General features: G+C 60.2%; 2 protein-coding genes across 7 annotated transcripts in view; one reads left to right on the top strand and one right to left on the bottom strand.

Moving 5' to 3' along the window:
• Positions 1-5247, top strand: part of GTF3C1 (general transcription factor IIIC subunit 1) — a 76223-nt gene extending 70976 nt beyond the window's left edge. The window contains exons 33-38 of one of the 2 annotated variants that reach the window (XM_078440438.2): positions 295-575; positions 1745-2234; positions 2898-2949; positions 3744-3936; positions 4163-4376; positions 4667-5247. In XM_078440438.2, coding sequence (XP_078296564.2) covers positions 295-575; positions 1745-2234; positions 2898-2949; positions 3744-3936; positions 4163-4375 — 1229 coding nt within the window. In that variant the 3' untranslated portion in view covers position 4376; positions 4667-5247. Of the gene's footprint in view, positions 1-294; positions 576-1744; positions 2235-2897; positions 2950-3743; positions 3937-4162 lie in introns of both variants that reach the window. The other variant, XM_078440437.2, reaches the window with a different exon arrangement.
• A 7953-nt stretch (positions 5248-13200) lies between these two features.
• Positions 13201-26298, bottom strand: part of IL21R (interleukin 21 receptor) — a 33645-nt gene continuing 20547 nt past the window's right edge. For all 5 annotated transcript variants that reach the window (XM_078440452.2, XM_078440455.2, XM_078440454.2 and 2 more), the window contains 8 exons: positions 25837-25901; positions 23159-23261; positions 21024-21223; positions 19034-19179; positions 17993-18170; positions 17575-17668; positions 16410-16491; positions 13201-14717 (listed from right to left, as the gene is read on the bottom strand). In XM_078440452.2, the coding sequence (XP_078296578.1) occupies positions 13953-14717; positions 16410-16491; positions 17575-17668; positions 17993-18170; positions 19034-19179; positions 21024-21223; positions 23159-23261; positions 25837-25885 (1617 nt within the window). In that variant the 5' untranslated portion in view covers positions 25886-25901 and the 3' untranslated portion in view covers positions 13201-13952. The remainder of the gene's footprint in view (positions 14718-16409; positions 16492-17574; positions 17669-17992; positions 18171-19033; positions 19180-21023; positions 21224-23158; positions 23262-25836; positions 25902-26298) is intronic.

Below are 26298 nucleotides of genomic sequence, written 5' to 3' on the forward strand. Positions count from 1 at the left end.
CCGCTTGCGAGAGCACACGTGGGAGTTGGGGGCGGGGGCCCGCGATGTCTCCCGGGGTCTGAGGAGCAGGGAACACGGGAGCACCGACAAGGCAGGGCCCCCTCCGGGGTTCCGAGGCTGCACTGCTCAGACCCTGGCCCCAAGGGGCATCAAGGGACACGTGTCGGGAGCCCAACTGCCAGGGGCCGTGCCCTGTGCAGCCAGAAGGTGACCCCTTGCTGTTCGGGGGGCAGTGAGCTGGCGTTGGAGCCCGTGCTCCGGTCTGGGCTGATTCGGGTCTCCCTGTCTTCACAGTCACGTCTCTGGAAGAGCTCCCCGTGGGAATATCCTGCCTCCCCGACACGTTCACCAGGCTGATCAACAGCCAGGAGGGCCCCTGCAGCTTGGATGAGTTTGTCCACCAGGTGGAGCTGTCCGGGTATGAACCTGGAGACGTGTGCGCGGCCCTGGAGGTCCAGGGGGCCATTGCAGCCACGGGCTGCTTCGGGGTAGACCGAGTGGAGCTGAGCAGGTGGTTCTCCGCCTTCGAGGGGACAGATGGCGAGCGCACCAGGACCTTCGCAGACTACGTCCAGGTGAGCCGTGCTCTCGGGTCACCTGGGGCAGCTGCAGCTCAGGGGCCAGATGCACAGAGTGGGTGGGCATGGCTTGGGATGCGTGGTGGAATTACTTGCCAAGATTAAAAATAGGAGATTTTGCCTAAAACCCAGCTTTGGGATGTTAGAAGGTCTGGCAGCCTGGGCCCCGTTGCTTTAGCCACACAGCACGGTTGGACAGAGCCAAGTAGGGCCATGTCCGCGGCCGTGACTCCCGGGGATCCTGCCCCTGGCCCCGCGTACTCACCCCTCTACCTGCCTGGGCCCAGTTTCATCAGGCACCCTTGAACCTAGAGAATGTCAAAACAGATGGACCTCTTAAATCAAGTGCCGTGGGGCCTGGCTCTCCCTCCTGCGTGTCGTCCGTAGTTGGAAGCAGTGGGATGCACGTCAGCTATCGGTGATGTCACAGAGATGCCTGCCTTGCAGCGTTCATGGTGGGGGAGGAGAGTAGAGACCAGTGTTCCTGGTTATCAAACCAGTTTTTAGGAGCACAGGACAGGAGAGAGGGGTCGTGACGACCATTCACGTGGTGTTTCACTGTTCACGTAACTCCTGCCTCTGGAGCTCTAGGAGGTAAACCGACACGGGTCATGCGGCTCCCTGTGTTCCCAGCTTGCCCAGCCCCGGGCCCCAGGTGGCGAGTGCCCGCATGACCCTCCCCACCAGTCCTGCCTGACCTGGTTTCGGGACGTGAACTGGGGCAAGTTTCTTGAACCCTGACCTATGGGTCTTCGAATCTGGAAATGAAAAGAAGGACCACCCAGCGTTGGTGCAGTGCCTAGATCAGAACAAGGACCTCGGAAGCAGGGCTTGGCATAAGTACGAGAGGAGAGTTCCCGTCATTCATGTGGGAACGGTCTTGGCCTTTACAGAGCTCGGGGTGTTGAGTCCCCTGGGAGGACGCTTTGATGGCCGCGTCAAGGGCACAGCTTCGGTTCCCCGAAGTTCACACCAAGCGTAGAGAGGGCCACACGGCCAGCTGGCACCCACCTGGGGCTGGAAGGCAGACCTGGGCCCCGAGTTGTCCGTCCCGGAGGGACTGGGCTTGCCGTTTGCTCAGGGCGTTCAGACACATCGGGCAAGGGAAGCGGGCGTGAGGATCGTGGGGTCCCCCACAGACCCAGTGTGTCCCCCGCTTCTCCTAGGACCTCTTGGAGTACCACCAGGTGGTGGAGGTCGGCGGCAACACTGTTCGCCTGGTGGCCATGGCCTCTGCCCAGCCCTGGCTCCTGCACTCGGTGCGGCTGAAAGGCAAAAAGGAGGATGCGGACGCTCAAAGAGAAGACCACCGGAGCCCCCGGAGCGCCAAGAGGCGTGCCAGCTGGACGAGCAGCGATGTGGCCCGTGAGGGTGGGGACACCGACCTGGAGAGTCCCCAGAAGCCCCCCGCCAAGAGGCCCGCGCTCCAGGATGTGCGCTTGGCCCTGAGCCCCAGGCCCAGAGCGGAAGAGGAGCCGGAAGCCCTGGCGCCTGCTCCGCCAGCGGCTCCCGGAGACGCGGGCGTGAAGGAGCCTGCCCCGGGGGCGCCGGAGGCCGGGCAAGAGTTCCAAGAGAATCTGAGGGCAGCCAGCCCTCTAGGCCAGGAGCCGCTGAGCTGTCAGGCCCAGCTTCCAGAGGGATCTGAAGACCCCAGAGGTACCGAGCCTTGTCGCCGGCCCACCCTCCCCCACCTGCCCATTCTCTGCCCTCGGGTCCGAGCAGTCCCCACATGCCGCTGGGAACCTGCCACCGGCCACAGAAGGCCGTTGCCTCCAGCCTTTCCTGTCTCCGCGTAGAAAGGTCTCGCCTGCGTCCGCTCACTGCTTCCACTAGAGGGCCTCAGACTCCTGAGTGGGGGTGGGGGTTCTAAGCGTGGTCACCGGGGTGCTTCTGGAGGGCTGTGTGTGCCAAGGTGTCCCGTGCGAGGGAGCGGTGCCTGAAATAGGAGGCGTCTCGCTTTCCGTCGGGACCGGCTGACGCCCGGGGACTGAAACCTCCCCTGTGGCGAGAGCGCTCCTGTCTGGGCTCAACGCGGGCCTCTTCACGGGGCTTCAGAAGGTCTTTCCTGGGGTTGATGCACAGAGCTCTGCGGTCAGGGCTTCTGGGCGGGAGGGGCTCGCTTGGCTCCCCTTGTGGGGGCTCCTCGGGGCCCCGGGAACACCCCTCACACTCACACGCCGTGGCCCAACCCGGCTTCGTTCTGGGCGTGCCGGCTTTGTTCCCTCAGCCCCAGAGCCCGCACGTGCGTGTCGCACGGAGGGAGGAGGAAGAGGTGGACTCCGCCCCTTAGTCTCCCTTGCCCTTTCCCTCTCCTGTCAGGTTCGGCAGAGAGTTCTGTGGCCGGCAGCCTGTCCCAGGCAGCATGGGAAAAGTGAGTGTGTGCCCAGATTCGGGGGGCCTGGGCGGGGCGTGGGTGCGAGGGTGGGGAGTATGCCCCAGGGTCCCCGTAGCGATCATCAGGTGGAGGTGGTTCACGGTCGGGCACAGTGGTTCTCGGCGGGGAGACCTGCAGACTCATGGCACGTTGTCCCGCTTGCTGGGGGCACAAGGCAGGAGCTTCTTGCGTGCGGTGGGCGAGGGCCCGGGGTGTGGGCTTCTGCAGTGTGGGTCCATCTGGAACCGTGGCCTTTCTGGTGGGGGGGCACCCCCACAAGTGCGTACGTGGCCCTCAGCTTGGCGGGGCCGAGCGCCCCCGGCTCAGATGCAGCCCTTCCAGGGCCCAGCCAGGGCGGGCGGAGCCAAGTGTCTAGCCGATGCCGGGCCTGCCCTGTGCCTGGACCCTGCGCGGCAGACCGGTCCTGGGGATAAGGGGGGAGGGGGGCTGCCAGATAGGACACGGAAGTAGAGCTTCCGCATAAGGACCCCAGCTTGGCCCAGTGTGCAGGCAGCCATTGCCTCAGGGTCCGGGATGGAGCTGGTGAATCCAGAAATCGAAGCTCTTTTCCGTCCCCAGCCAGTGGGGGTCCGGTGGGGGGCTCATCGAGGCCTCGGTTGAGGCTGAGGGGGAACGGGTCCCCTCAGCCGGCGATCCTGGGCCCCGGGGCCGGGACTCCTCCGTCCAGGTGGGAAGGGCCTCGGCGTCCCCTCTGTGGAGCGGGGGGTCCGCGCCTCAGCGAGCCTGTCCCCTCGCCCGCCAAGCCCGACAGCGGACTGCCGTCCCCGCAGGGACTGCGAGGGCATCTCGTTCGTCGCCCGCCCGTGGCGCATCGTGGACGGCCACCTGAACGTGCCGGTGTGCAAGGGCATGATGGAGGCCGTCCTCTACCACATCATGACCAGGCCCGGCATTCCCGAGACCTGCCTGCTGCAGCACTACCAGGGCGTCCTGCAGCCCGTCGCCGTGCTCGAGCTGCTCCAGGTGTGGCCGGGCCGTCGGGGGGGTTTCTAGGATGGGCCTGAGGGTGCCGAGACTCCCCCCCCCCCCACCCCCCCCCGCCCCAGAGAGTCCTACCCCCCAGCCCTGCCGAGAGATGAGCCCCACGCCTGTGTCCTGCCCCGGCCCTGGGGTCCTGCAGCTCCCAGGATGGGGCAGAGGATGCGATCCGCAGGTAAGCCCGCCAACCTGGGTGTCCCGCTGTCTCCAGGGCCTGGAGTCCCTCGGCTGCATTAAGAAGTGCTTGCTGAGAAAGCCCGCGGCCGTCTCTCTCTTCTCCAAGCCCCAGCTCCAGGAGGCCCAGGCGCCCTCCAGCCTGAGCGACAGCCCCACGGTGTTCTACGAACCCACGCTGGACTGCACCCTGCGACTGGGCCGCGTGTTCCCCCACGAGGTCAACTGGAACAAGTGGATCCACTTATGAGGCACGTGTGGTCACCACGACCCCCCCTTCGCACCACTGGCTCCTGAGGAGGGGGTGACTGGTGGGGGGGAGGGCTCCACTTCGCCCCCGCGCACACCCCACCCTGTCCAGCGCACGGGGGCGGGTCAGTGCCAAGCCTCCCCTCTGGCCCGAAACTCAGAAGAGGGCCACTCGCCTGCCCTCTCCGGGGCTCCCTCCGGCTGGCCTGACACCCCGCTAGGTCCCAGCGGGAGCTGTCGGGGAGCAACTGCCAGGAGACTCCGGTCCCCACTCTCCCCCTCTTGTTCCCAGGGCATCTCGGCCCTTGCTGCCCGCACAGACACTGCCCTCGACGCTGCAGCCTGCCTCCTCTGGGGAGGCCGGGTTGTGGCGAGTTTGAGCAGCCCTCGTGGGCCTGGACTCCGAGGGCTTCCGAGTTGTGGCCGCCGTTGGGGAACAGAGCCGCCTGCCCGGGCCCCTGAATCTTCGGTGTGGACCTCAGCCTCATTGTCCTTTGGCCAGCGAGAGATCGGGAGCCCACGTCGCTTATGCCTCCAATGCAGATTACAGCCACCGTGGCAGAAAGCCCGAGTGCCCCTGAGTGGCAGGGCCCCAGCGGGGACTTCCTCCGCTCCAGGCAGGACATCTGACCCAGCCACCCAGAGAGGACCCTGCGCTTCCCTTTTTATTAGCCTGGCGAGCCGCCCGGCAAGCCTGCAGCGGGATGGGCGCTCCTTCCTGCTGGCTGCAGCCCAGGAGCCATGGAGGCCTTGGATTTGTTTGTTCTTTTCACCTCTTTCCTCTTTAAAAAAAAAAAAAAAAAAAAAAAAAAAAAATCTCTTGGCATGTATTTATTTTGGTTTTTTTTTTTAATTAAAGTGAAGTCAAATGCATTTAGTTTGATGTGTTTCCTAAAGACTCTCTGATCCCCTGGGGGATCCCCTGCTTCCACTTGCAGAACAGCCAGGAATAAATGTTCCCAGTAGAACCAGAGGAAGAGGGGGTGGCCAGCCCTGGGCACCGCCTCGCCCGCCTGCCTCTGCCCTGAGAGCCTTCCTCCTCCTCAGCTGGGCCCGGGCCTGTCCTTGACAGAGAAGTGACTGGAGGTGTGCCAGGCCAGCAGGCCGCAGAGGTCACAGGCCTGTAGTGTGGGTTTAGGGAATGAAGTTCTCTTTCGCTCTCTTCCCTCCACTCCCCTCCTTCCTTCCGTGTGTGTGTGTGTGTGTGCATGTGTTAATTGCCAACATTTTTTAAAAATTGGGCATTTCACATTTTTTAAAAATCCAGAGTTTTAGTTTCTTAAAAAAAAATGGAGAGATCCAGCAACAACTGTATCCACAGCCAGAAGTGTGGCACGTGCCCCCCTGGTCCCCAGGGTCCTGGCCCGGGCCCGGCCACATGCCCACCAGCTTCTCCAACTTAAAAAGCAGCCCATCTGGGCCATGTCTGACCTGCAGCACCTGACCTGGCCCAGCTCACGGCCCAGTGTCTCTATCCTGGGACCTGGACCCTGGACCCTGGTCACTCCAGGCCAGACTCCAGGGTGACAAAGGGCAGGATGGGGCACAGGGTGGGGAGTCAGGGTGAACCCCAGCACAGCCAAGAGCGGGCCACGTCTTACCATCATTTTTTTTTTCTTTTCTCATTTTTACTCAAATGTAAAAGAAATAGCATTTAGGGGGATTTTTTGAGATCAAATAGAATAAGAAGTGTTATCTGCTCTACGAACAGAAAATACTTTACGAATGCCAGGTGCTTCCTTTGGGAACACGTCATGTGGTAGAAGGAAGGTGGGGTCATGGGAACCCAGTGTTGACATTCACATCTCAGAGCCTTAGTTTTCTCACTTGAAAAATGGGGTAGACTACCTCTCTCATGGGAGGACCAGATACACTGAAGAACTCCCAACTGTGAGCGCATGGTAGGGTTCAGCAAAGTTTATCTTCTCTTTTCTTTCTCTCCTGCCCCCTGCCCAGATGAATGATGGTTTGGGCCTGTGTTTGGGGGTTAGCACATAGGGATGAGGGGTGCAGCCCTCTGGTGGAGAGATGGGCTTCTGTGACCACTGTTCCACATTCCACAGCCAGCCATTCTGTGCAAGGATCATCTGTTCCTCCCACTACCTACCTGTGCATCTGTCCATCCACCCATCCATCCACTTGCCCACCCACCCATCCATCCACCCATCCACCCACCTACCCATCCATCCATCCACCCATCCACCCACCCATCCACTTGCCCATCCATCCATCTGTCCATCCGTCCACCCATCCATCCATCCATCCATCCAACCATCCATCCATCCACCCATCCACTTGCCCATCCTCCCATCCATCCATCCATCCACCTACCCATCCATCCATCCACCCATCCATCCATCCACCCATCCACTTGCCCATCCTCCCATCCATCCATCCATCCACCTACCCATCCATCCATCCATCCACCCATCCACCTATCCATCCATCCATCCATCCATCCATCCACTTGCCCATCCATCCATCTGTCCACCCATCCACCCATCCATCCATCCACCCATCCACTTGCCCATCCTCCCATCCATCCATCCATCCATCCACCTACCCATCCATCCATCCATCCATCCACCCATCCATTCATCCATCCATCCATCCATCCACTTGCCCATCCATCCATCTGTCCACCCGTCCACCCATCCATCCATCCACCCATCCACTTGCCCATCCTCCCATCCATCCATCCATCCACCTACCCATCCATCCATCCATCCATCCACCCATCTACCCATCCACCCATCCACCCATCCACCCATCTACCCATCCACCCATCCACCCATCCACTTGCCCATCCCCCCATCCATCCATCCATCCACCTACCCATCCATCCATCCATCCATCCACCCATCTACCCATCCACCCATCCACCCATCCATCCATCCATCCATCCATCCATCCACTCACTCACCCACCCAGTCATCCAGCCACATCCATCCATCCACTCAAGGTAGCTCTGCCCTTCCAAGTTCTACAAAGTGCTCTAGGAACCACAGCAGAGACCAGAAGGTCTGAGCACAGATGCCTTCAGGGGTCAAGCAGGTAACATAAATGACAGGAAGAGGAGCCCTGTGTTAAATATGAGCGCTAGGGAGTGGTAGAGGCTGTGGAAAACTAAATTGTGTGTGTGAAGGGTGCGAAAGAGTTCACGTTTGGACTGAGCAGCAAAGGCGGGGGTGAGGAGGGACGCTGAGCCCAGAGGGCAGACATCCTGTTCACCCTGGCCTGCCCCTCACTGGAGGCTGGCACCACAGGGCCCGGACACCCGTGCCTCTGTCTTCTTGGTGTCCCCAACCTGCAACATGGTAATCCAGTCTCTTTAAAACAGTACAGTAAGACTTAAGCCTCCGAGTTCCTTTCCCCTGAAGACCTTTTTCTTTGTGCTTCCCTTTTATGTGCCCCTGGAAAACAGGCCTGTGATGATAAAGCTCACTCCGCTCCCCCGCGGGGTCCCTGGCACACCCACATCATCACATCTCCCGCTAACCGGCAGGAGTCCCCGGCACAGGCCCCCATGTCCTGAATGTCCCCCCTCCTTTCCCTGGGGGTGAGCACCGCCGTTCCTGGTTTCCCCCACCGAGCACCCTGGCAGCTGCCTCCCCAGACTCTGCCTCCCCAGACTCCGCCTCCCTTCTGTCTTGAGTCCTTAGATCTTGTCCAGCCCTCCTGGGTGCCTCCACCTGAGTCCTTCTTCCTCCCCTTCCTGCCTCGTTTCTCACCTGGGCTGAGAGTGATCTCTGCCTTCTGACCCTTGACCCACTTCTGCCAGAGATTTTCCAGTTGTGCTTGTATGCATGGATCTGTGTGCAGACGTGTAGGCGTGTGGACGTGCATGTGCGTGGGTGTGCGTGCACGCCATGCGATCTCCCTGCTTTGTGAGATTTCACCACCCCCACCCTCCAGGGCCCTGTGCGTGTCCAGCCGCCCAACGCGTAGCAGTCAACCCGTGTTGAATTAACGAAAGAACCCCATCAGCTCACTTTGTGTCCTCACCACCATATTCCCACTGCGGAGGGTTGCTGTGACCATCGTGCAGGGCCATATAAGCCACCTGACCCCAGCCTGAGGCCGCTGCCCTCCAGGGACACGTCAGACTAGTTCCAGTGGTCACCAGCAGGTGGCAGCACTGTTCGCTGCTCGTTCAGCGGGCTCTCCAGAGGTCTGTACAGCCTGGGCTGCGGTTGAGATCAAATCTCAACCTCAAATCTCTTGCCACTAAAGATGGGGGAAAGACCCCATGGTGTGAGCAACAGGGGAGGGTCTCCTGCTCCATTTACAGACTTCCAAGCAGGCCCCTGTCTTCATCTCTGTATCCCATTCTGTGGCACTTCCAGGGTCGGGGCCAGGTGGCCCTCTCCTGGTCTCGGTCCCCTCCTTCCTCTCTGCCCACTGCCTTGTCAGTGGATATTCTGCCTTTGATTGATTCACTCACTCATTCGTTCATTTACTCAGTATTTGCTGAGCACCTGCTCAATGCAGGTGCTATTCTAGACTCTGAGACATAGAAGTGAATAAAACAGACAAGACCCGGGGCGCCTGGGTGGCTCAGTCGGTTAAGCATCTGACTCTTCATTTTGGCTCAGGTCGTGATCCCAGGGTCATGGGATCGAGTTCTGCGTCGGGCTCCCTGCTGAGCATGGAGCCTGCTTGGGATTCTCTCTCTCCCTCTTTCTCTCTGCTCCTCCCCCACCCTCTGAAAATAAACATTTAAAAAAATTGTAAAAGAAAGCAAAGAGCAAAATTATCTTTAACAACAACAACAAAAATCCCAAAAAACAAACAAACAAACAAAAAAAGACAAAACCCCTGTGCTAGTGGGATAGACAGTAAATAAAATAAATCAAAGACATAGTTTAGAGCTTAATAAAAGGTTATGGAAAGAAAGAAAACTACGTCAGCGGGGGGTGCTTTGGCTCTGAGTGAGGGGCCCTGGGCAGGTCCTGCTGAGAAGGTGACATCTGAGCGGAGACGTGATTCCTCTCGTTTCCCATTCCAGGGTTGATGTTTCTTGACTGCCGAAGATTCCTCTCCCGTTTCCTTCCTGCTGAGAACGCAGCTTGCTTCCTCCTGCCTTCTGGGTGTGATGGGCTCCCGGGACGGGAAATGCATGTGCTGACTCTCCCATCTTTCCTGTCCCCGGTTTTCCGAGAAACGTCTGGAGTAGCCGCGGTGGGATGTGCCCTGCAGGGTTCCGGTGGCCAGTCCCAGGTGGGAAGGGGGCAGAGGCTTCCCCTGCAACAGGGAGCCTCCAGGAAGAGGCTCTGCCCCTGCTCTGCTTTCTTGTGTGTTGGCCTCATCCCAGGTGAGCGGTCCCTCCCAGCAAGCTGAGGGGCTGATGGCTGTCCCTCACCCCCTGCCCAACGACGACGGGGAAATTGAGGCTCAGAGACAGAGAGTGACAGCCCAAGGCTGTTCGTGAGAAGGGACAGAACCTGGTCCTCTGGTCTCAGGATGGGAGGAGAGTCCTCACGAGGCTAGGACACTCCCCACGGCAAGTGACACAAAACCACCTCAAACCCACGGAGGCCAAAAAGGGAAACTCACGGCCCCTCAGCCCAGTCGGGCCAGGCTGGGTTGTGCTGAGCTAACAAGCAGCCCCCTAATCTTGGTAGGTTACAACAGGGATTTATTTCTCACTCACGACTCGTGTCCCTCTCGGGTGACCTGGAGACTCCGCTCTCCGTGTCTCCTGATGGAGCAGCCCCCAGCTCACCCGTCACGGTGGCAGAGAGGAACAGCGCTCTGGAGGACATCACGATGGTCAGGGAAATGCTCTGGTCCAGAAGTGAGACGTCACCACTTCTCCTTACAACTCACTGGCCAGTCCCGGTCACGTGGTACCACACAAGAGGAACCAGAGAGGGAAGAGCTGGAAATATTTGGTCAACAGCATAATGACTTCCGTACCCGTGGTTTCAGGCATGGCTGGATCCAGGAGCTCAAGAGGTATTACCAGGAATCTCTCTCCACTCCCGGCTCTGCTTTCTTGGGGGGTGGCCTCATCCCAGGTGAACTGTTCCTTCCTGGTGCCCCCCACCCTGCCCTGCGGCCCCAGGCTTTGTTTAGTCCTGGTTCCAGCAGAAAGAGCACACTGAGCTGCTCGGGTCATGTGCATGTCCCTGAACCAGCAGCGTGGCTGGGAGGGGCACAGAATACTCTGTCAGCCAGGCCCGGGTCATGCAGTGGCCACTCCCAGAGCTGGGGTCAGCAGCCCCACACGGACGCCGCACAGGCAGGAACAACAGGCAGCCTCAGATATTTGCCGAGAGTTTGTTACCTCTTGACCTCGGTCCCTTCCAGCAGAGCAGAGCTATGCTTGGGATCAGGAGACTAGAGCCCGAAGTGGGGCTCAAACACAAGAACCCTGAGATCGTGACCTGAGCCGAAGTCGGATGCTTAACCCACGGAGCCACCCAAGCGCCCCGATCCTCCTGACTCTTAAAAGAGTCTTAGCGGGGTTGAGTGTCTGACTCTCGATCTCAGCTTGGGTCATGATCTCGTGGTTTGTGGGTTCGATTTCAGTGTCGGGCTCCGTGCTAACGGGAAGGAGCCTGCTTGACATTCTGTCTCTCCTCCTCTCTGCCCCTCGCTTGTTCGTGCTCTCTCTCTCTCAAAATAAATAAATAAACTTAAAAGAGAGAGAGAGAGAGAGAGAGACTCATTGGCAATTGTGGCCTCACCTTCCCCCACCTGCAGATGCTCAGGGCTCCAACACACCTCCAGGTCCTTCCTCAACCTCTTCCTTCTGCCTGAAGGGCTGGTGAATCGAACAGCTCCTATTCGCGTTTCAGAGTGCAACAAACACCACCTCCTCCCTGAAGCCCCCCAGCCCCTCCTGATGCCCCTCTGGGCTCCCATCAGTGGGGCGTGCTGCCGGGGCTGGCCCGGCCCAGCCGGGAGAGTCGATGGCACGCCCCCTTTTCCCGATCCCTTTTAGAGTTGTCGGGTGAGTAGCTGGGAATCGGCCGTCTACACCATGGAAATAAGCACATGCCACACACTATACAAATCGGGCTGTTTTGAGTGGCTCGGATGTGCCGGGCTACAGATGGAACAGTGAACAAAATCAAGCGAGTCGCCCTCGCGGAGCTTAGAGTCGACTTGCCATCTCTGTCTCCAGCACCTGTTTCCAGAGTTCTTCCTTCGAGGCTTTCGCTGTCCCTGTCTCCACCCATCCGTGCTCCCACCAGCCCCTCTGCTGTCCATCCACCCACCTCTGCTCATCTGTCCTCCCAGGAGGGCCAGCTCTTGCCTCTGTTTTGCACCCGAGTTTAGGAGCGGAGTCCCCTTCAGAGACAGAGGCAGTGAGGAGCCGTGGCAGGGCCAGGCCCGAGCCCCCCACCAAGGCCCAGGCCTGGCCTCCGTGACCCTGGTGCCCCTCCCCTGCACCCCGGCCCAGAGCTCTGTCGCCTGGAGAGCTGGGCTGCCTCCCCAGGGAGCTGGTGGCTCAGGTGGCCCCTGGACCCCATTGCCCCCGAGAGGATGTGAAAACCACAGCACAATTTGGCCCAAGTGTCCCCGGGGGGGGGGGGGGGGATGGTGGGGGAGGGGGGGGAGGGGGAGGGCTGCTCGCACGAGCAGGGCCTCCGGTTTCAGACCCCAGCTCCTGTGTGAGCCTCGCTCACTTTGATCCCGGGTCCGCAGCCCCACGGTTGAAGCCATCAATGTTCTAGAACTTTCAGCACCAAGGAGTCTCATGTGTGACTCTCTCGGGGACTTCCCCAGTCACCCCATCTTACAGATGAGTCACAGCGAGGCTTTCAGCAGGACCGACTGACATCTACCAACTTGTAGGTCAGATTCATCCAAGAGGAGGGACAAAGCAGAGCTTTCTCCTTTAGAAAATGTTACCCTGCAGCCTGGCCTCTGGGGACAATGACAGGAGGACGGGCTCAGACAGTTCCAGGCAGGAGTGGGGACGCCCCCAGGGCTCTGAGAGCAGGCCAGCTGAACCCCACTCTCTGCCTCCTTAACCCTGCTTGGTGGTCTTGAAAAAAAACGTCTCTAAGGGCACCTAAGGGGCTACTTCTGTTAAGCACCTGACTTTGGCTCAGGTCATGATCTCGGTTTGTGGGTTCAAGCCCCGCATCAGGCTCTGTGCCGACAGCTCGGAGCCTGGAACCCACTTCGAGTTCTGTGTCTCCCTCTGCCCCTCCCTGTTCAGTCTCTCTCTCTCTCTCTCTCTCAAATATAAGTAAACATTAAAAAAAAATTTTTTTTTAAAGGAAAAAGCCATCTCTAAAGGTGAGCACCCTTATTGGAAAAACGATCTATGTTCTTGTGGGGTTTTTTGTTGTTGATGTAAAAGTAGGAGTTGACTGATACCCAGCTCCCGTGCAAAGCTCATGTTCAGGAAGGTGCCTTCAAACGTGGCTAAGAAGTGTCTTCTTAGCTTCTTAATTCACATTTGAACAGGCTCTCTGATAATTCATCAACAAGAACTTGACTTCCCCCTAAGTCCCCGGAGGGGAACGGAGGGCTACATCATCACTGCCGATTCCTGCCCGCCCCTCCCCCAAGGGAGGTTTCCACCCCCAGTGCTCCCCCCACCCCGCCACCGGGTACCCCAGAACCCGGCACGTACTTCTGCCCCATGAATATTTCTTGGGTGCGTTAAAGGAATAACTAAGTGGGCAGCAGGAACCAGAAACAGAAATCTTGGTTGGTGGGGGCTGTTTCTAAGAGACAGGCTGATGTTAAGCCTGGAAACCCCCCGTGCGCCCCTCAGTCTGGTGGGAGAGCCCACAGGCGCCCGGGCTGTGGCCGATTTCTCAACCCCGCCCACCTCCAGCCCCAGGCTTGGTCTGGGCAGCAGAAGGAAGGAAACTGAGTTTATTGAGGGTCTGCTCTGTCGCACCCTGTACACTGCGTGACCTCACCCATTTCTCCCCAAGATGGGTCACGTACCCCCACACCCTAGTCCAAACGGGAAACTCCAGCCCAGAGAGGGGAAGCGGCTGGCCCAAGGCGGCACAGCCCAGAGGCATCACAGTTAGGAAGCAGATCTTGACCCACCAGGCTCCCCCCAAACCTCCCCACACCCAGGATCACGGTGGGCCCCCTCCATCCTCTTCCCCGCCCCGAGAAGTGAAAAGGAACAGTATGGACGTCCTGCGGCTCCTGGAGGCCGGATCCGGAGGGCTGGAATTCGGACGCCGCAGGCAGTGGCCTGGTCCCGTCAGGGCCGTGAGTAACCCTGGACCAGCCCCTCGGCACACGACCTGGGGCCACCCCACGTGTCTGGCCACGAGCGAGGCTGGCATCCCGTGCACACAGTCACGGACACATGTGCTTCTCACATCCGTACACACGGGGACCTCGGGTGGGCACAGACGCGTGTGGCCTCGGGCACGTGGCTTCACCGCGGCACGCTCCGTGCCCTCTGGCATTTGTGCTGGTCACACACGGACACAGCAGTGTGCACCTGGGTTGCCGTAAACACCGGGCCCGGGGGCCCCGTCGGGGGGATGGGAGGTTGCAGGCCGCTTCACCCTCCGGCCCAGGGGCCCCCAGCTCTGGCTCAGGGCCGAATGGCTCGGCCGGCTCCGGACGGCCAGTCGGCCTCGCTAGCTGGCCTGCGGCCCAGATCCCTCAGGTGGAGGGGTCATGACCACCCACTGGCGGAGGTAGCTCCTGGGGGGCCCTGCGTCCCCGGGGCTGGCAAAGTCACACTCCACAGGGCTCCCGCAGTCAGAGCCCGCGAAGCCGCTGTCAAAGGTGTCCATGTCTAGGCCGGCCGGGGGCGAGCCTGCCTCGCTGCCAGGCACCCCTCGGGGTGGCCCGCCGCTCCAGGGTGGCCCCGGGGTCCAACCCGCCTCATCTTTGAGGGGCAGCTTCAGCCTGTCGAGGAGGCTGCCCAGAGGGCTGTCCGGCCCGCCCAGGCCACCAGTCGAGACGCAGCCACAGGACAGGACTGTGGTCTCTGTGTCCAAGAGCGGGTCCCCGGTGCTCGAGCCGGGCTCCAGACTGGCGTCCAAGTTCAGGGCTGGGTAGCCATCATCTCCGCAGGTGCAGGACCAGGCACAGGGCCCCTCGGTGTCCGCCACGGTCACCGTGTCAATGGACACGAGGCCGTACGGCCGGTCCCTCTCCTGGCTGTAAGCTGAGCCTCCGAGGCTGCTGACGACGGAGTGGGCTGGGCCCCAGAAGCCCAGCTCGGGCACCCCGTCCGCCTCCACCAGGTCCGCGGGCTCCAGCAGCTCCGTGGGCTCCGGCCCCTTGCTGGCACCCTGCGGCGGGCAGCCGGTGTGCGTCTCCAGGGACGAAAGCGCCTCTGGGCTCCAGGGCACCAGCTCCAAGCTGGAGGCAGTGAAGGGCGTGCCCACCCATTTCTGTACAAGAGAAAAGGGGCCAGTCATGACGGGACACGGGCGAGGACGGTGTGAACAGACACAGAGACCAGACAGAGACAGCAAGTGACGGGGACACCAGTAGATAAAGAGAGTGACGGCGGCCAGAACCCTGGTGTGCCCCCGTCCAGACACGCTCCTCACCACTGTCCCCTCCTCCCCGGGCCTCGGTCTCCCCACCTGCAGTGGCCTGCCAGACCACTGGCGTTCAGAGGCCCGGGGTCTGCGTAGGGCCTGGGTAGCGGGGGCCAAGATTCCTGAGTGGCGGGGACATGGGGGCGGGAGGGCCTGAGTCCAGGGTGACAGCGCCATGGCCTGGTCCCCCCGTTCACTTCCTCCGGGACGCTTCTCAAAAATGGCCATTTTCCTGTTGGCGTCCCCACTAGTGTGGACGCTTCGGGTGCCAGTCTCGATTCTTCTGGTCGCAGCTGCGTCCCTAGAGGCTCACACAGCGCCTCGCACACAGTAGGTGCCTAATAAATGCTTATTAACTAAACGAACGCACAGAGTGAATCAGCGACAAGCCGCTTGGAAAGGCCTCTGTGTGCTTAGTGGGTGAAGGATGTGGGGCAATGATAAACCGAGGCGGCGGCCCCCAAGCTTTGAGAACCCCCCTGCCCTCACTGGCCGGGGGTCCCACTCATGACACAGGGCCCCCTCCCAATGGGGAGTGAAAATCCCTGAGGACCCGGGGCTCCCAGTTCGGGCACCTTCTGCCTCAGAAAACCCATCTCAGGACCCGGCTGAGGCCCCCGCGACTGATTTGAAATTACTTGTCAGCTGAGGCACCAGTTACTTGGCCTTTCTGTGCCTCAGTTTCCTCCTCTGCAAAACGGACCTGCCAGTGGCACCGACCCCACGGGGTTGTTGCAAAGAGTGAACGGGTTCCTATCTCTGAAGCTCCTGAGGGTCGGTCGAGGGAGCACCGAACAGGTGCTCGAGCTTCAGGGCAGGTGCAGAGGGGAGACGAAAGTCTCTCTCCCGTGGGGGGGAGGGGGAGGAGCCCGGGCCGCTCCCCTGCCTCCCTAAGGCCGTTTCCCCACCCCGAGCCTCAGACGGAAGGGGCAGGGGGCAGAGAGCGCTCAGTGCGGTGCCAGCCAGCCAGCAGGGGCTCAGCCACTGCTCTGGTCCGCGTTTCCTGACATCCAGGTTCAGACGGAGGAGGCGGGCTGCTCCCCTCCCCACCCCCCCCCCCACCCCCCCCCCCCCCGCCCCGCCAGTCACCACATCCTCTGTGCGGCGGGCCCTCCCACGCTGGGTGGGTGTGGAGCGGTAAATGGGCACAGAGCCCCGTGGGCGCCAGCGGGTGCCGGGTGGGTGGGGCTCAGCGGGAGATCCGCGTGTTTTGCAGGTAGGGCCAGAGGCTCCCCAGAACCCGCTCCCCGTCTACCTCCCTGTCAAGGGCTCCCGACAAAAGACCCAGGAGGCCAGTTTGTGGCTCACCCAGCCCCTGGCCCAGCTGGGCTCCCCGGTCGGGAAATGCCGCCCCGTGTCGTGTCATTTTTACACCAGGTCTGCCCCACCGGAATGATTTCCTGCACTTTGCAGGTGCGGCGACCGAGGCCTGGCTGGGGCCCGGGGGCTCTGGGCCCACACACCTGGCGTGCGGGTGCACGTACGCCCCCAGGGGGTGAGAGGTTTCGAGGGGCTTGTCCCCGGGGGCAGGGCACTCACCCTGAAGTCTCCGCTGTGGCTCACGTAGAGGGGCTGGAAGAACTGCTCTGGGCTGGGCACCTGCACCCACTCTTTACACAGCCTGGGAGGGCAGAGGCAAGGTGAGAACCCAGCTCCCCAGCCCCCCAGAAGGCGGCCCGGCCTCCCGCTCAGGTGCCCCCCCACTTTGTCCCGCAGGAGACTCAGCCCCTCCCAAAACACACCCCGGCACCTCCCTTCCAGTCCTCTACTCCCGGGCCTCAGTTGCCACATCTGTAAAATGGGGGCAGGGAGTCTCGTGAAAGTGCCCAGAGTTTAAGTGCCTGACTGCCTATTCTCTGCCGGGCTGGTGCTGCCCCTTCTGAGCCTCGACTCCCTCCTCTGCCACCAGGGACGCCACAGGGGAGTGAGGAGCGGTCGGTGGGTGTCCGCACGGCGCCCTGCCCGGCTCCCCGGCAGCCAGACAGTGCCCTGTGCTCTCCGCTGTTATTCGTGTCGCTCTCTCTCCCCCTCCAGCTTCCCTGCCTCTGGATGAAGATGAACGAATTGAACTGCGCCCGGGGCGGCTTGGGGGCTGTGGGGGTGCGGATCCCCTGCCCAGGGCTCGGCACACGGCACCTGCATTTCCTGCCTCTGCCAGCAGCACTCATGAAGGCCAAGGGCGTTTAGGTTTTAACGTTAATCGGTGGCGACCTTCAGCAGAAACCCAATAAATAAACGGATGAAAGCAAAGGCTGTGGTTGGAGCAGAAGGGGCGGGGCGGGGGTGGATGATCACCCCTACCTTTCACCCCCACCTGGCGGCCCCACGTGACCCCCCCCTCCCCAAACCCCGGACTCAAAGCTTAAACTTCACCAGATGAGATCATAGCCTACGTCACCGTCATGAGCACAGGCTCAGCCCCCCTATTTCAGAGCTGTGCGGCTTTGGGCAACTTCTTTGACAGCTCTGTGCGTCCTCGGTTTCCCCATTTGCGCAGTGAAGGTTGTCACCAAATATCCAGCTCATAGGGCTGCTGTGAAGGGGTGAGTGGGCACCCCAGCTGCACCGTGCCCAGTCAACAGGAGCCGTTTCCTATCTCCGTCACTGTCATTATCACTGTCGCGATGACAGGTTGTGTCCCCCAACCGTGGGTGGGCACAGAGAGGCCGAACCCCTCCCGGCCTCCCCGAATCCCTGGCCTCACCTCCAAGGCAGGTCGATCTTCAGGCCCAAGAAGACTATGACTACAATGACCAGGAAGATATACAGCAGGTAGATGTGGCCGTCTCCCTTTAGCTCTAGGAAGGAAGCAGACCCTGGGTAAAATGGAACCAACCTCCAGCGGAGGCCACAGGGGGCGGGGGGGGGGGGGGGTGGTGGTGGTCGACGGGTCGGGGCAGGGGGGGGGGGTGGTGGTGGTCGACGGGTCGGGGCGGGGGGGGGGCATTGGAGGCTGCCAGTGCCTCGAAGTGAGATGGGCTGGCGGCCTGCTCCCACCCCCCCCCCCCCAGACAAGCGACTTCATCTCTCTGAGCCTCCGTGTTCCCAGCTGCAAAATGGGCAGGTGCCCCTAGCGTGGGGTGACCAGGAGCAACCGGGTGCCTCACAGGAGTCCTACCCACCTTCCGGCAGGGTGTGAAAGGTGACCGGGTCACTCCACTCGCTCCACGTCCCCTGGAAGGAAGAGCCCGGCTGCGGCCCCGAGCGCACCTGGACCTCGTAGTCCGAGTCAAAGCGGAACTCCAAGGGAAGGAGAGAGACGCTCCTCGCGTCCACGGAGACCAGCTTTCTCCCCGGACTCTGCCGGCACAGAGACAGGATGCACCGGGTCAGCCCAGGCCAGCCGCCACCGGCAGCAGAAGCACCCTTCACCAGCTGCCACGAAAGGGTCCACGTCTCTCCTGCAGAGTCCCTGCCCCCCTACAAGGACCAGGCTCAGCCTGAGTCCCGGCCACTGCAGGGTGGGGGCAACACAGAGCCACGGGCACTGCCTAAACCTTGCATGTCATACAACGCCTTGTTCTGTTTGTCTGTGACCCCAGCTGTCCTGGCAGGGGACCCTCGCCGCAGGGGCTGGGGATGCCCCAGGAGCAGCGGTGGTCCCCTCCCGGGAATCTCTACCCAGTGGGCACTTTTGGGATTCTCCCACAGAGGGCCTTCTCAATAGCAGGCATTTCTGGAAGCCTTCAACCACAGGCATCCCAGCAACGGATGCCTCTGGACGTCTTCCCCTGGGGACCGTCCAAACGACCACATGTATGGAATTCTTCAACTGGGACCCCTCTGAAGGGTGGATGATTCTAGAGGTCTTTGGCCGCGATGGTTCTGAAGAGAGGGCCATTTGGGATCTCTCCAACACTCTAAACAAGGACACCTCCAGAAGCCTTCAGCTGGGAAACAATGGTCCCTCTAACACTGGACATTCTCGGTTATTGAAACTTCCAGAGTTCTTCAATTGTGGCCGTTCTAAGCCCAGCAGGAAGGTTCCGGATGGCGCCCATCTCTGAAACTTCCTCTACTGTGACCAGGCTCAAGGTGGAGCCCGGGAAAATGCCAACCCCTTCCTCTCTGGCACGCTGTCTCTAGGAGCCCCCTCCCCACCGCCAGCACCCAGGCTGCTCAGCCCTGTGCCTCCCCTCCCCTCTGTCCCCCGAGAGCCTCACCAGCGCCCAGGGGTCTCCCTGCCTCCTGTACCGCAGCTCATGTTGTAGCTTGCCCTTCAGCGGATAGGAATCGTGATTGGAGTCCCAGGAGACGTTATAATGTTCCGAGAAGGTCACGGTCACATTGAAAGGGGGGGACGGCTTGACTTAAAGGAAAAAGCCAGAAAGATAAGAAGGGGTGAGACTGGGCAGCAGCCGAGGAGGGTGTGGTGGCGAGAAGAAGTTCCCTGACCCCAGCTGGGCGATGGTGAGGTCGGGATCCGTGTCCCCAACGCCCCCAAGTGACTCTGGGGGAAACAGCCCCTGTCTCCGGGCCTCAGTTTGTTCCTCTGGAAAATGGGAGGTTTAGACTAGCCGGGGGCTGCAGCCGCAGGGGCAGGAGGGTGACAGGAGTGGGCAAAGCCTGTTTGGGCACTGAGGCCATGTAAAGGGCCCTCCCAGTGTAAAGGGAGATGCCGTCACTCAGGCTGGGCAGGACTGCAGACCAGGGTGGCCAGAGAAGGACAACCTGAAATCCCAGACGGGGGAAAAGCTCTCTCAAGCCCTGAAGGAGCCACTAATCCAAAACCTTGCTAAGCAACATGTGAGCCAGAGGCACCCATGCCTAAACGATGACATCATTTCCGTTCTAAACGATGACGTCATTTGCTCTTAGAGCCAGCTTCCCTGAGAAGCCCAAAGATTCTCCATTAGCATCGATGCTAATGAGCCATCGTTAATATTAATTGATGCTAACGTGCGATCGTTAATATTAATTAATGCTAATGACAAAAGCGATCACTTCCGTACAGGAGCAGAGGCACCACCTGCCCCTTCTCCGGGATCTTAGCTGCGTCCGGCAGAGGTTGTCCTCTCCGGGGTCAGTGTCACGCCCACGGCTCCCAGGACAGGGCAGGAGCAGGATGTGCCCTTGAGAAATACTTGTAGATCAACAAATGAAACTTGCAGGGGCCGAAGGAAGGAACCAGAAAGGTGGGTTGCTGCCTCTCGCTCAGAGGCCGGAGGGTGGCCCTGCTCTGTGAGCTTGCCACGCTGAGATCCAGAGGGCCCAATGAGCATGTGCGTGCCCGTATGTGCGTGTGTGGACATGCACGTACACGCATGTGCATGCATGTGCATGTGTCTGAGACAGTGTCTCTGTCCATGCTGTCCAGGCCAGGGTTGGGGGGACATCTGTGCATTTGAGGGTGTACTTATGAGTGTGTGTGTGTGCACGTGTACAAGTGTGGGTGCGTCTGGATACGTGTGAAGCTTTGCTCACCCGCTGTGTGCCAAGGGGTGCAAACATGGACCCCCAGAGTGTGAATGACGATGGCCTCTTATCTTCTTGTCCCACCGCCGGGAATCTGGGGACAGTAACTCCCAGACCTCAGGGGCTGAGCCTTCCCAAGGGCAGGTCCCTCTTGGCAGTCTGTCTGCACGCCTCTGGGCACGGGGTTCTCACTCGCTCCCTGGACCCTCCACTTTGGGTACACGCGCACGCACACACACACGCACACACACACAGCCGCTTCTTATGCCCTTCCCCGCCCCACCCTGGTTCTGGATCCATAGAAACAACGGTTTCCACCAGGGTCCCTCCCTTCCTCCAGGGTGGAGGGAAATCCTGGGCCCCATAAATGGGAGAAATCTCAGGGAAGTTTTTCCCTTGTGACAGTCTCCCCCGCTCGCCTCATGATGGGGGCAGAATCCCAGAGAGTTGGGATTTAAAGGGCCCTCATTCTACAAAGAGTGAACAAGTCCAAGGTCACCTACAGGCCGGTCCTGGGCCCCGGGCCAGGCCCATTTCGTGCCTCTGCTGCCTCTCTTTGGTTAAGGCCCAAGCCTAGTTATCAACCCAACACGACTTCACATCTGCAGAACAAACTCTAAGGGCAATAAGGACACAGGACAGGTTGGTTTCGATGATGGGGGAGGGCCGGCCCAGGGGGCAGGGGGCCCAGCCCCCACCCGGGTGCCCCCTGTGCTCTGGGTCCCGAGGGATACTCACTGCTCTTAGCCAGGACAAAGCTGCCACACTCCTGGGAGCGATTGCCGGACTGATCTGTCATGTTGACACTGAAAATGTCGTCGGCCATGAAGTGGAACACATCCATGTGGCACGTGTACTCTGTGTGTGTGGCATTGTGGGTGGACCGGCGGAGGCTGCAGGAGGTGACCTCGTCCACTAGTTCTCCGTATAGGTCTTGCCTTCAAGGACAGAGCAGCCGATCATGGCTGGAAGCCAGCGGGGCTCAGTGCACAGGGCCAGGGCGGAGGCCCCGAATCTTGGGGCTGGGCGGGATTTGAGGCGAGGCTGGGGGTCACCTGGTCTACCAACACTTTCCCAGGGAAGGTATTCCTTCCCCTGCAGCATCCCCGGTGGGCTGTCTCCAGGCTTGGCTTGCATGCCTCCAAGGAGCCGGGAACTCACCACCTCACATAGGGCAGCAACTCTCAGCTTGCCTAGACTGAGCCTAAATCTGTCCCTGTCGATTCCATCAACTGGATCACTGTCCTACGGGAAGGATGCTAACAGCATTTCAGGTCTCCTTCCTGCCTTCCTGCCATCCAACACCCACTGAATACCTAATAAGAACCTGTGCTGGAGGCTAAGGGCCAAATGAACCTCACCCCCTGCTCTGGGTGAATTTCCAGGGAGGCTGTGGAGAATGGGGTTGGCGGGGGGGGGGGGGGTGGGAATGCTCTGGCTTTTTAACTCCCACTGGGCAATAAACAATGGGTCTTGAAGTGTGCATAGGAGTTCGGCAGATTCTTGTTTCCCTGCCTACACCTTCAGGCTCTGAACTTGACCACCCTTCAGGGCCAATAGGGACGTGTGGACTCTGTTCTTTGCTAAATATTTCTTAGAATAGAAACGTCTGCTCTGGCCTCTGCCTACCTCTTACCTTCTTTGCTTGTTATTCTCGCTCACACTGAGTCGCTCTACTCGGGCCACAGTGACTTCCTCACTATTCCTCAAACTCAGCTGCTCTCCCTCCCTCTGGGCCTTTGCACGGGCAGTGCCCTCTGTCTGGAATGCTCTTTCGCCAGCTCTCCGGCTGCTTCCTCATCCAGAGCGGCCTGTCCTGACCACCTGCCCCCATGTCACTTGCTCTGTACCCCCGTGGCCCAGGTTCCCGTTCCCTTTCATTGTTATCAGAAAGCAGCCTGACAGTTGTTTGTGTGATTATTGTCTGTCTCCCCAGATATTTCCCACACTGCAGAGCTTCTGGGACCTCATTGGTCTTGCGCTCTGCTGAGCCCCCAGGGCCTGCAGGGGTGTAGCATTAATTATGGCAAGACTCCTGCTAAGTCAGGTGAGCCAGAATCCCCCCCCCCCCGGATGTCTGACGAGCCTCCTCACTTCCCATCATCCCCCTGGGCGACACCTGACCAGCCCGAGCTGCCGTCAGCAAGAACCCCCTTACCCTGGCCTCGTCCTATTGGTAATTTTCTATCCACTGACCCCACCCCTGCTCGTTGGCTCTAAATCCCTGCTTTTCCTGTCCCACCATTCTTAAACGAGTGTCGTCAATGAGTTTTTCTTTCACCACACGGACGGATGGGGGCCCCGCGGGTTTTGGAATCAAGCTGCCCGTGTTTCAACCCCAGCTCCACCAGTCACCGGCTGTGCGACCTTGGGCAAGTTGCATAACCTCTCTGAACCCCGGAGTCCTCGTTTGGAAAACGGGTGCAATAACCGTGGGGACTGGAAGGGATCATTCACAGGGAGCACGGAGCAGGGAGGCACGGAGGGCTCAAAAAAAAAATCACGTGGGAGTCTGGTGATCCGCGGGTCTCAAAATTACAATTGGGCTTCCGTGGGCGAGAGAGTACGGCCTTTGGGGCTGGACCGAACTGCCCCGTTCGTCTCTCAAGGGCATGCTCCGGACACGTCGGTGGGCCCCGTGTGGCCGTCCCTAAGACCGGCACGGTGATTCCAGGCTCACAGTCTTTCTTGGGGCTAAACCACCTGTTGCTGGTGACATTGCTGACAGGACGGTCCGGAAGTGGCGGCTGTTATTTTAATTGCTAAGCCACGTGCCCGGCACACAGTGGGTCCAGCTCGGCTTGTGGTCTCCCGCGGTCCCGCTCCACCGCAGTCCCAGGGCCGGTGAGGCCCGGCGAGGCCCGGCCACTTACCAGGTAAGGGTGAGCGTGCCGGGGTGCAGGGTCCATGTCTCTAGGGTGCAGGTGACTGTCTTGAAGTAATCGGTGTAGCAGACGAGGTCTAGGCAACCCCAGGCTGGAAGGTTAGGAAGAGAGAGGCCGTGGTGGGGGGGGGGGGGGGGCGGGCCGGAGGTCGAGTGGAGAAAGCATCCCCCCAAACCAAGAAGCCTTCAAATACTTTGGCCAAAACGTATTACCCTTCTGGCCACACCGCTGCCTCCGCCGAGGGACGTGGGCCGTTTTGTTGGGAGATTTCATGCTCTCCCACCCCCGACATGAATCGCTCCCCTTTATTCTGAAAGCATGGGTGCAATCGTAGCCTCAATGCACCTACATGTTTGACAACACATCTAATAACCTTTAGCTTCGTTTTGTTTCGTAAGATCAAGGGCCAAGAGTCCTGTTTCCCCCGCCCCCAACCCCCCCAGCTATTTACCAGAAATTTGTTCCCCTTTTCAAGCGGATTCATTCTTAGTGGCTATTTTCCTATTTGTCCTTCACTAATGAAGGCCCAAGGGGGTGGCGGGTACATTCCCTTCCTGGGCCTCACTTTAGGTCAGAAGCCAGATCTGCAGCCAAGGAGGCTGTTGCCAGAAAACCCTTCTTCGGCTGCCCCTGCCATCTATTTTTTTTTTTTTAATTTTTTTAACGTTTATTTATTTTTGAGACAGAGAGAGACAGAGCATGAATGGGGGAGGGTCAGAGAGAGAGGGAGACACAGAATCGGAAGCAGGCTCCAGGCTCTGAGCTGTCAGCACAGAGCCCGACGCGGGGCTCGAACTCACGGACCGTGAGATCATGACCTGAGCCGAAGTCGGACGCTTAACCGACCAAGCCACCCAGGCGCCCCAGCCCCTGCCATCTTATAGATGAAGACCTGGAGGCTCTGAGACTGGACCACACCTCCAGTCACTCTGGGTCCGGGTCCGGGTGTGGGTCTGGGTCGCGGGAACGCTCACCCAGGAAAGGAAAATCGCATCTGAGCTACCGACTGACATCCGCAGGCACAGCAGACATTACTAATCGATCATGGCGCTCTCTCCCCTGGGCGACCCTCAGAATCCTCCTCAACACAAATCTCCGTGTGGCCAGCACCAAGGGCGCTGAGTTGTGGCGGGGAGTCCAGCTCTAGGAGGAGGCTTCCCCCCCGCCCCGGGGAGGAACCCAGGGCCTGTTGGTGGGCACAGGGGGCCCGGGCCGACACTTGGTGGTGAAAACCTCTTTGGTCTTGATCTTGGCAAGGCCTAGACCCCGGGGCCGCAGAAGCCACTGTACATTTATATACTCCTTGTTTATGCTCTGGTTATTCTCCCTCAGGGTTCCAGAACTTGGAGAGGAGCTGCCATTCCCAGCCAGGCTCGAGGTCACCAGGGGACAAAGTTTGTCCTAAACTTAACATGAGACACTGGGGAGGGGACAGCAGCCACGAAGCCAGCGTGGATGTGCTTTCAGGGGCCCAGTGGCCTGGGTGGTAGCCCAACCCCCGGGCCACCCCCTGCCCCGGGTCAGCAAAGCGCGCAGGAGGCTGCGAGAGGCCGGAAAAGTGGACGTGTGACTCACGACTGCTCCGAGTCCCTGATTGTGAGCTGGGGACACTGGCCCCCGTGGGGGGGTGTGGGGGTATGCGGGTGGCATCACACCAGCACAGACCATGCTGCCTGCCCGGGGCACTCAGTTAAAGCAGCAAAGAGGCTAAACCCACGGGGATGAGACAGACTTAGGGTTCCAGCGGCCTGGCTGTGTGGCTGTGGGCCTATCCCTCAACCTCTCTGAGCCTTGGTGACCTCGAACCAGATGTCCGGGCAGCACGGACTGCACGGGGCGGTGAGGTGATTCCCGGCACCCAGTACGCAGCGAGGGATTATTATTTGCACCCACGGGGCGTGGCCCCCTGGCGGGTGACCTAGCACGGGTGCTGGTCACTCAGAAGAGGAAAATAAAAGAGCCAGACATCTGTTTCCTGAAGAAACTATTTGAAGCTCTGGGTCTTTCGGTAAAAACCAGAGAGAAATTCAGAGTCAGCAGAGCAGCGGCCGAGGGACCCCTGCTTCCAGTCCAGCCCCGCTGTCGAGCCTGGATGCCACGTCCCGCCTCCTCCGGGAAGGCTTCCTGGATCTCTCAGCCCCGGCTGTGCCTCCAAGTCTAACCTCTGGTCTCTGACTTTCTCCTTCTGAACTGCAGCGTCCTCTAGTCCCCTGGGGTGCCTTCCAGGGTTTGGCTACTTTGGTCTCCACCTCCCCTCCTCCCCCCCCCACAGGGGACCATCCGTGCCTGCTGAGGATCCTGTGGTTGTTGAAAAACATCTCTCAGGAGAGCCAGTCCATCAAGACAAAAGGAGGTTAGCCCAAAGGCAGGGCTTCCTCACTCCGAGGAGTGGCAGCTGCAGAGACGAAGGAGTCTCTTACCCCCTCAGGGGGACCCGAAGACCCCAGCTGTTTGCTGCAGAAGCCGGGCCACCCGCAGGACTCAACACCAACCCCTCCCGGCTAACGGAGCCCTGCGGTTGCACGGGTTCAGCTTGACAGAGTGGGCTGGTCCAGCCCAAGCGGGCAGACACCACAGCCGCCGCCCCGGAGCTTCCAGCCATTCCCCGGATCCAACAGGCCGGCCCGGTCCTCCCCACCCGCAGACCTGGGGGCGCCCCTACTCACCACCCTGGAGCATCAGCAGGAACAGAGGGGCCGCCCAGCCACACAGCATGCTGGCTCTCGGGATCCTGGAAGAGACGCACAGTGAGAGGGCGGGCCCAGGCCTGGGGACCCAGGGACCCCGAACAGCCTCCCTGTCTCTGGTCCTTTCCCTCCCTTGGAAGCCTTGCCTCGGATTCTTGCAGAAGCCAGAGTTTGAGGAGCCCGTGGAAGCTCCCAGGGGAGGGGACACTGGTATTTGACAAGCAGAGATCTTGAGTCCTGTTCTCCACGAAGCACCCGTGTGGATGCTAGTTGGCCGGACAGACGGGCTCCCTACTGAATAGCAGATCCAAGGGTTCGCCCACGAAGGAGAGCCCTCCTGGATTCCAAAGATAAGGTGAGCCCGGAACGAGACTTCCGCGTTGGTCACGGAGCCCAGGTTAGTGAGTACGCTAGGAAGCTTGCGGGGAACCCAGGCCGGAC

Source organism: Panthera onca, chromosome E3 (genome assembly GCF_046562875.1).
Source record: "Panthera onca isolate mPanOnc1 chromosome E3, mPanOnc1 haplotype 2, whole genome shotgun sequence".
Taxonomy (NCBI): Eukaryota; Metazoa; Chordata; class Mammalia; order Carnivora; family Felidae; genus Panthera; species Panthera onca.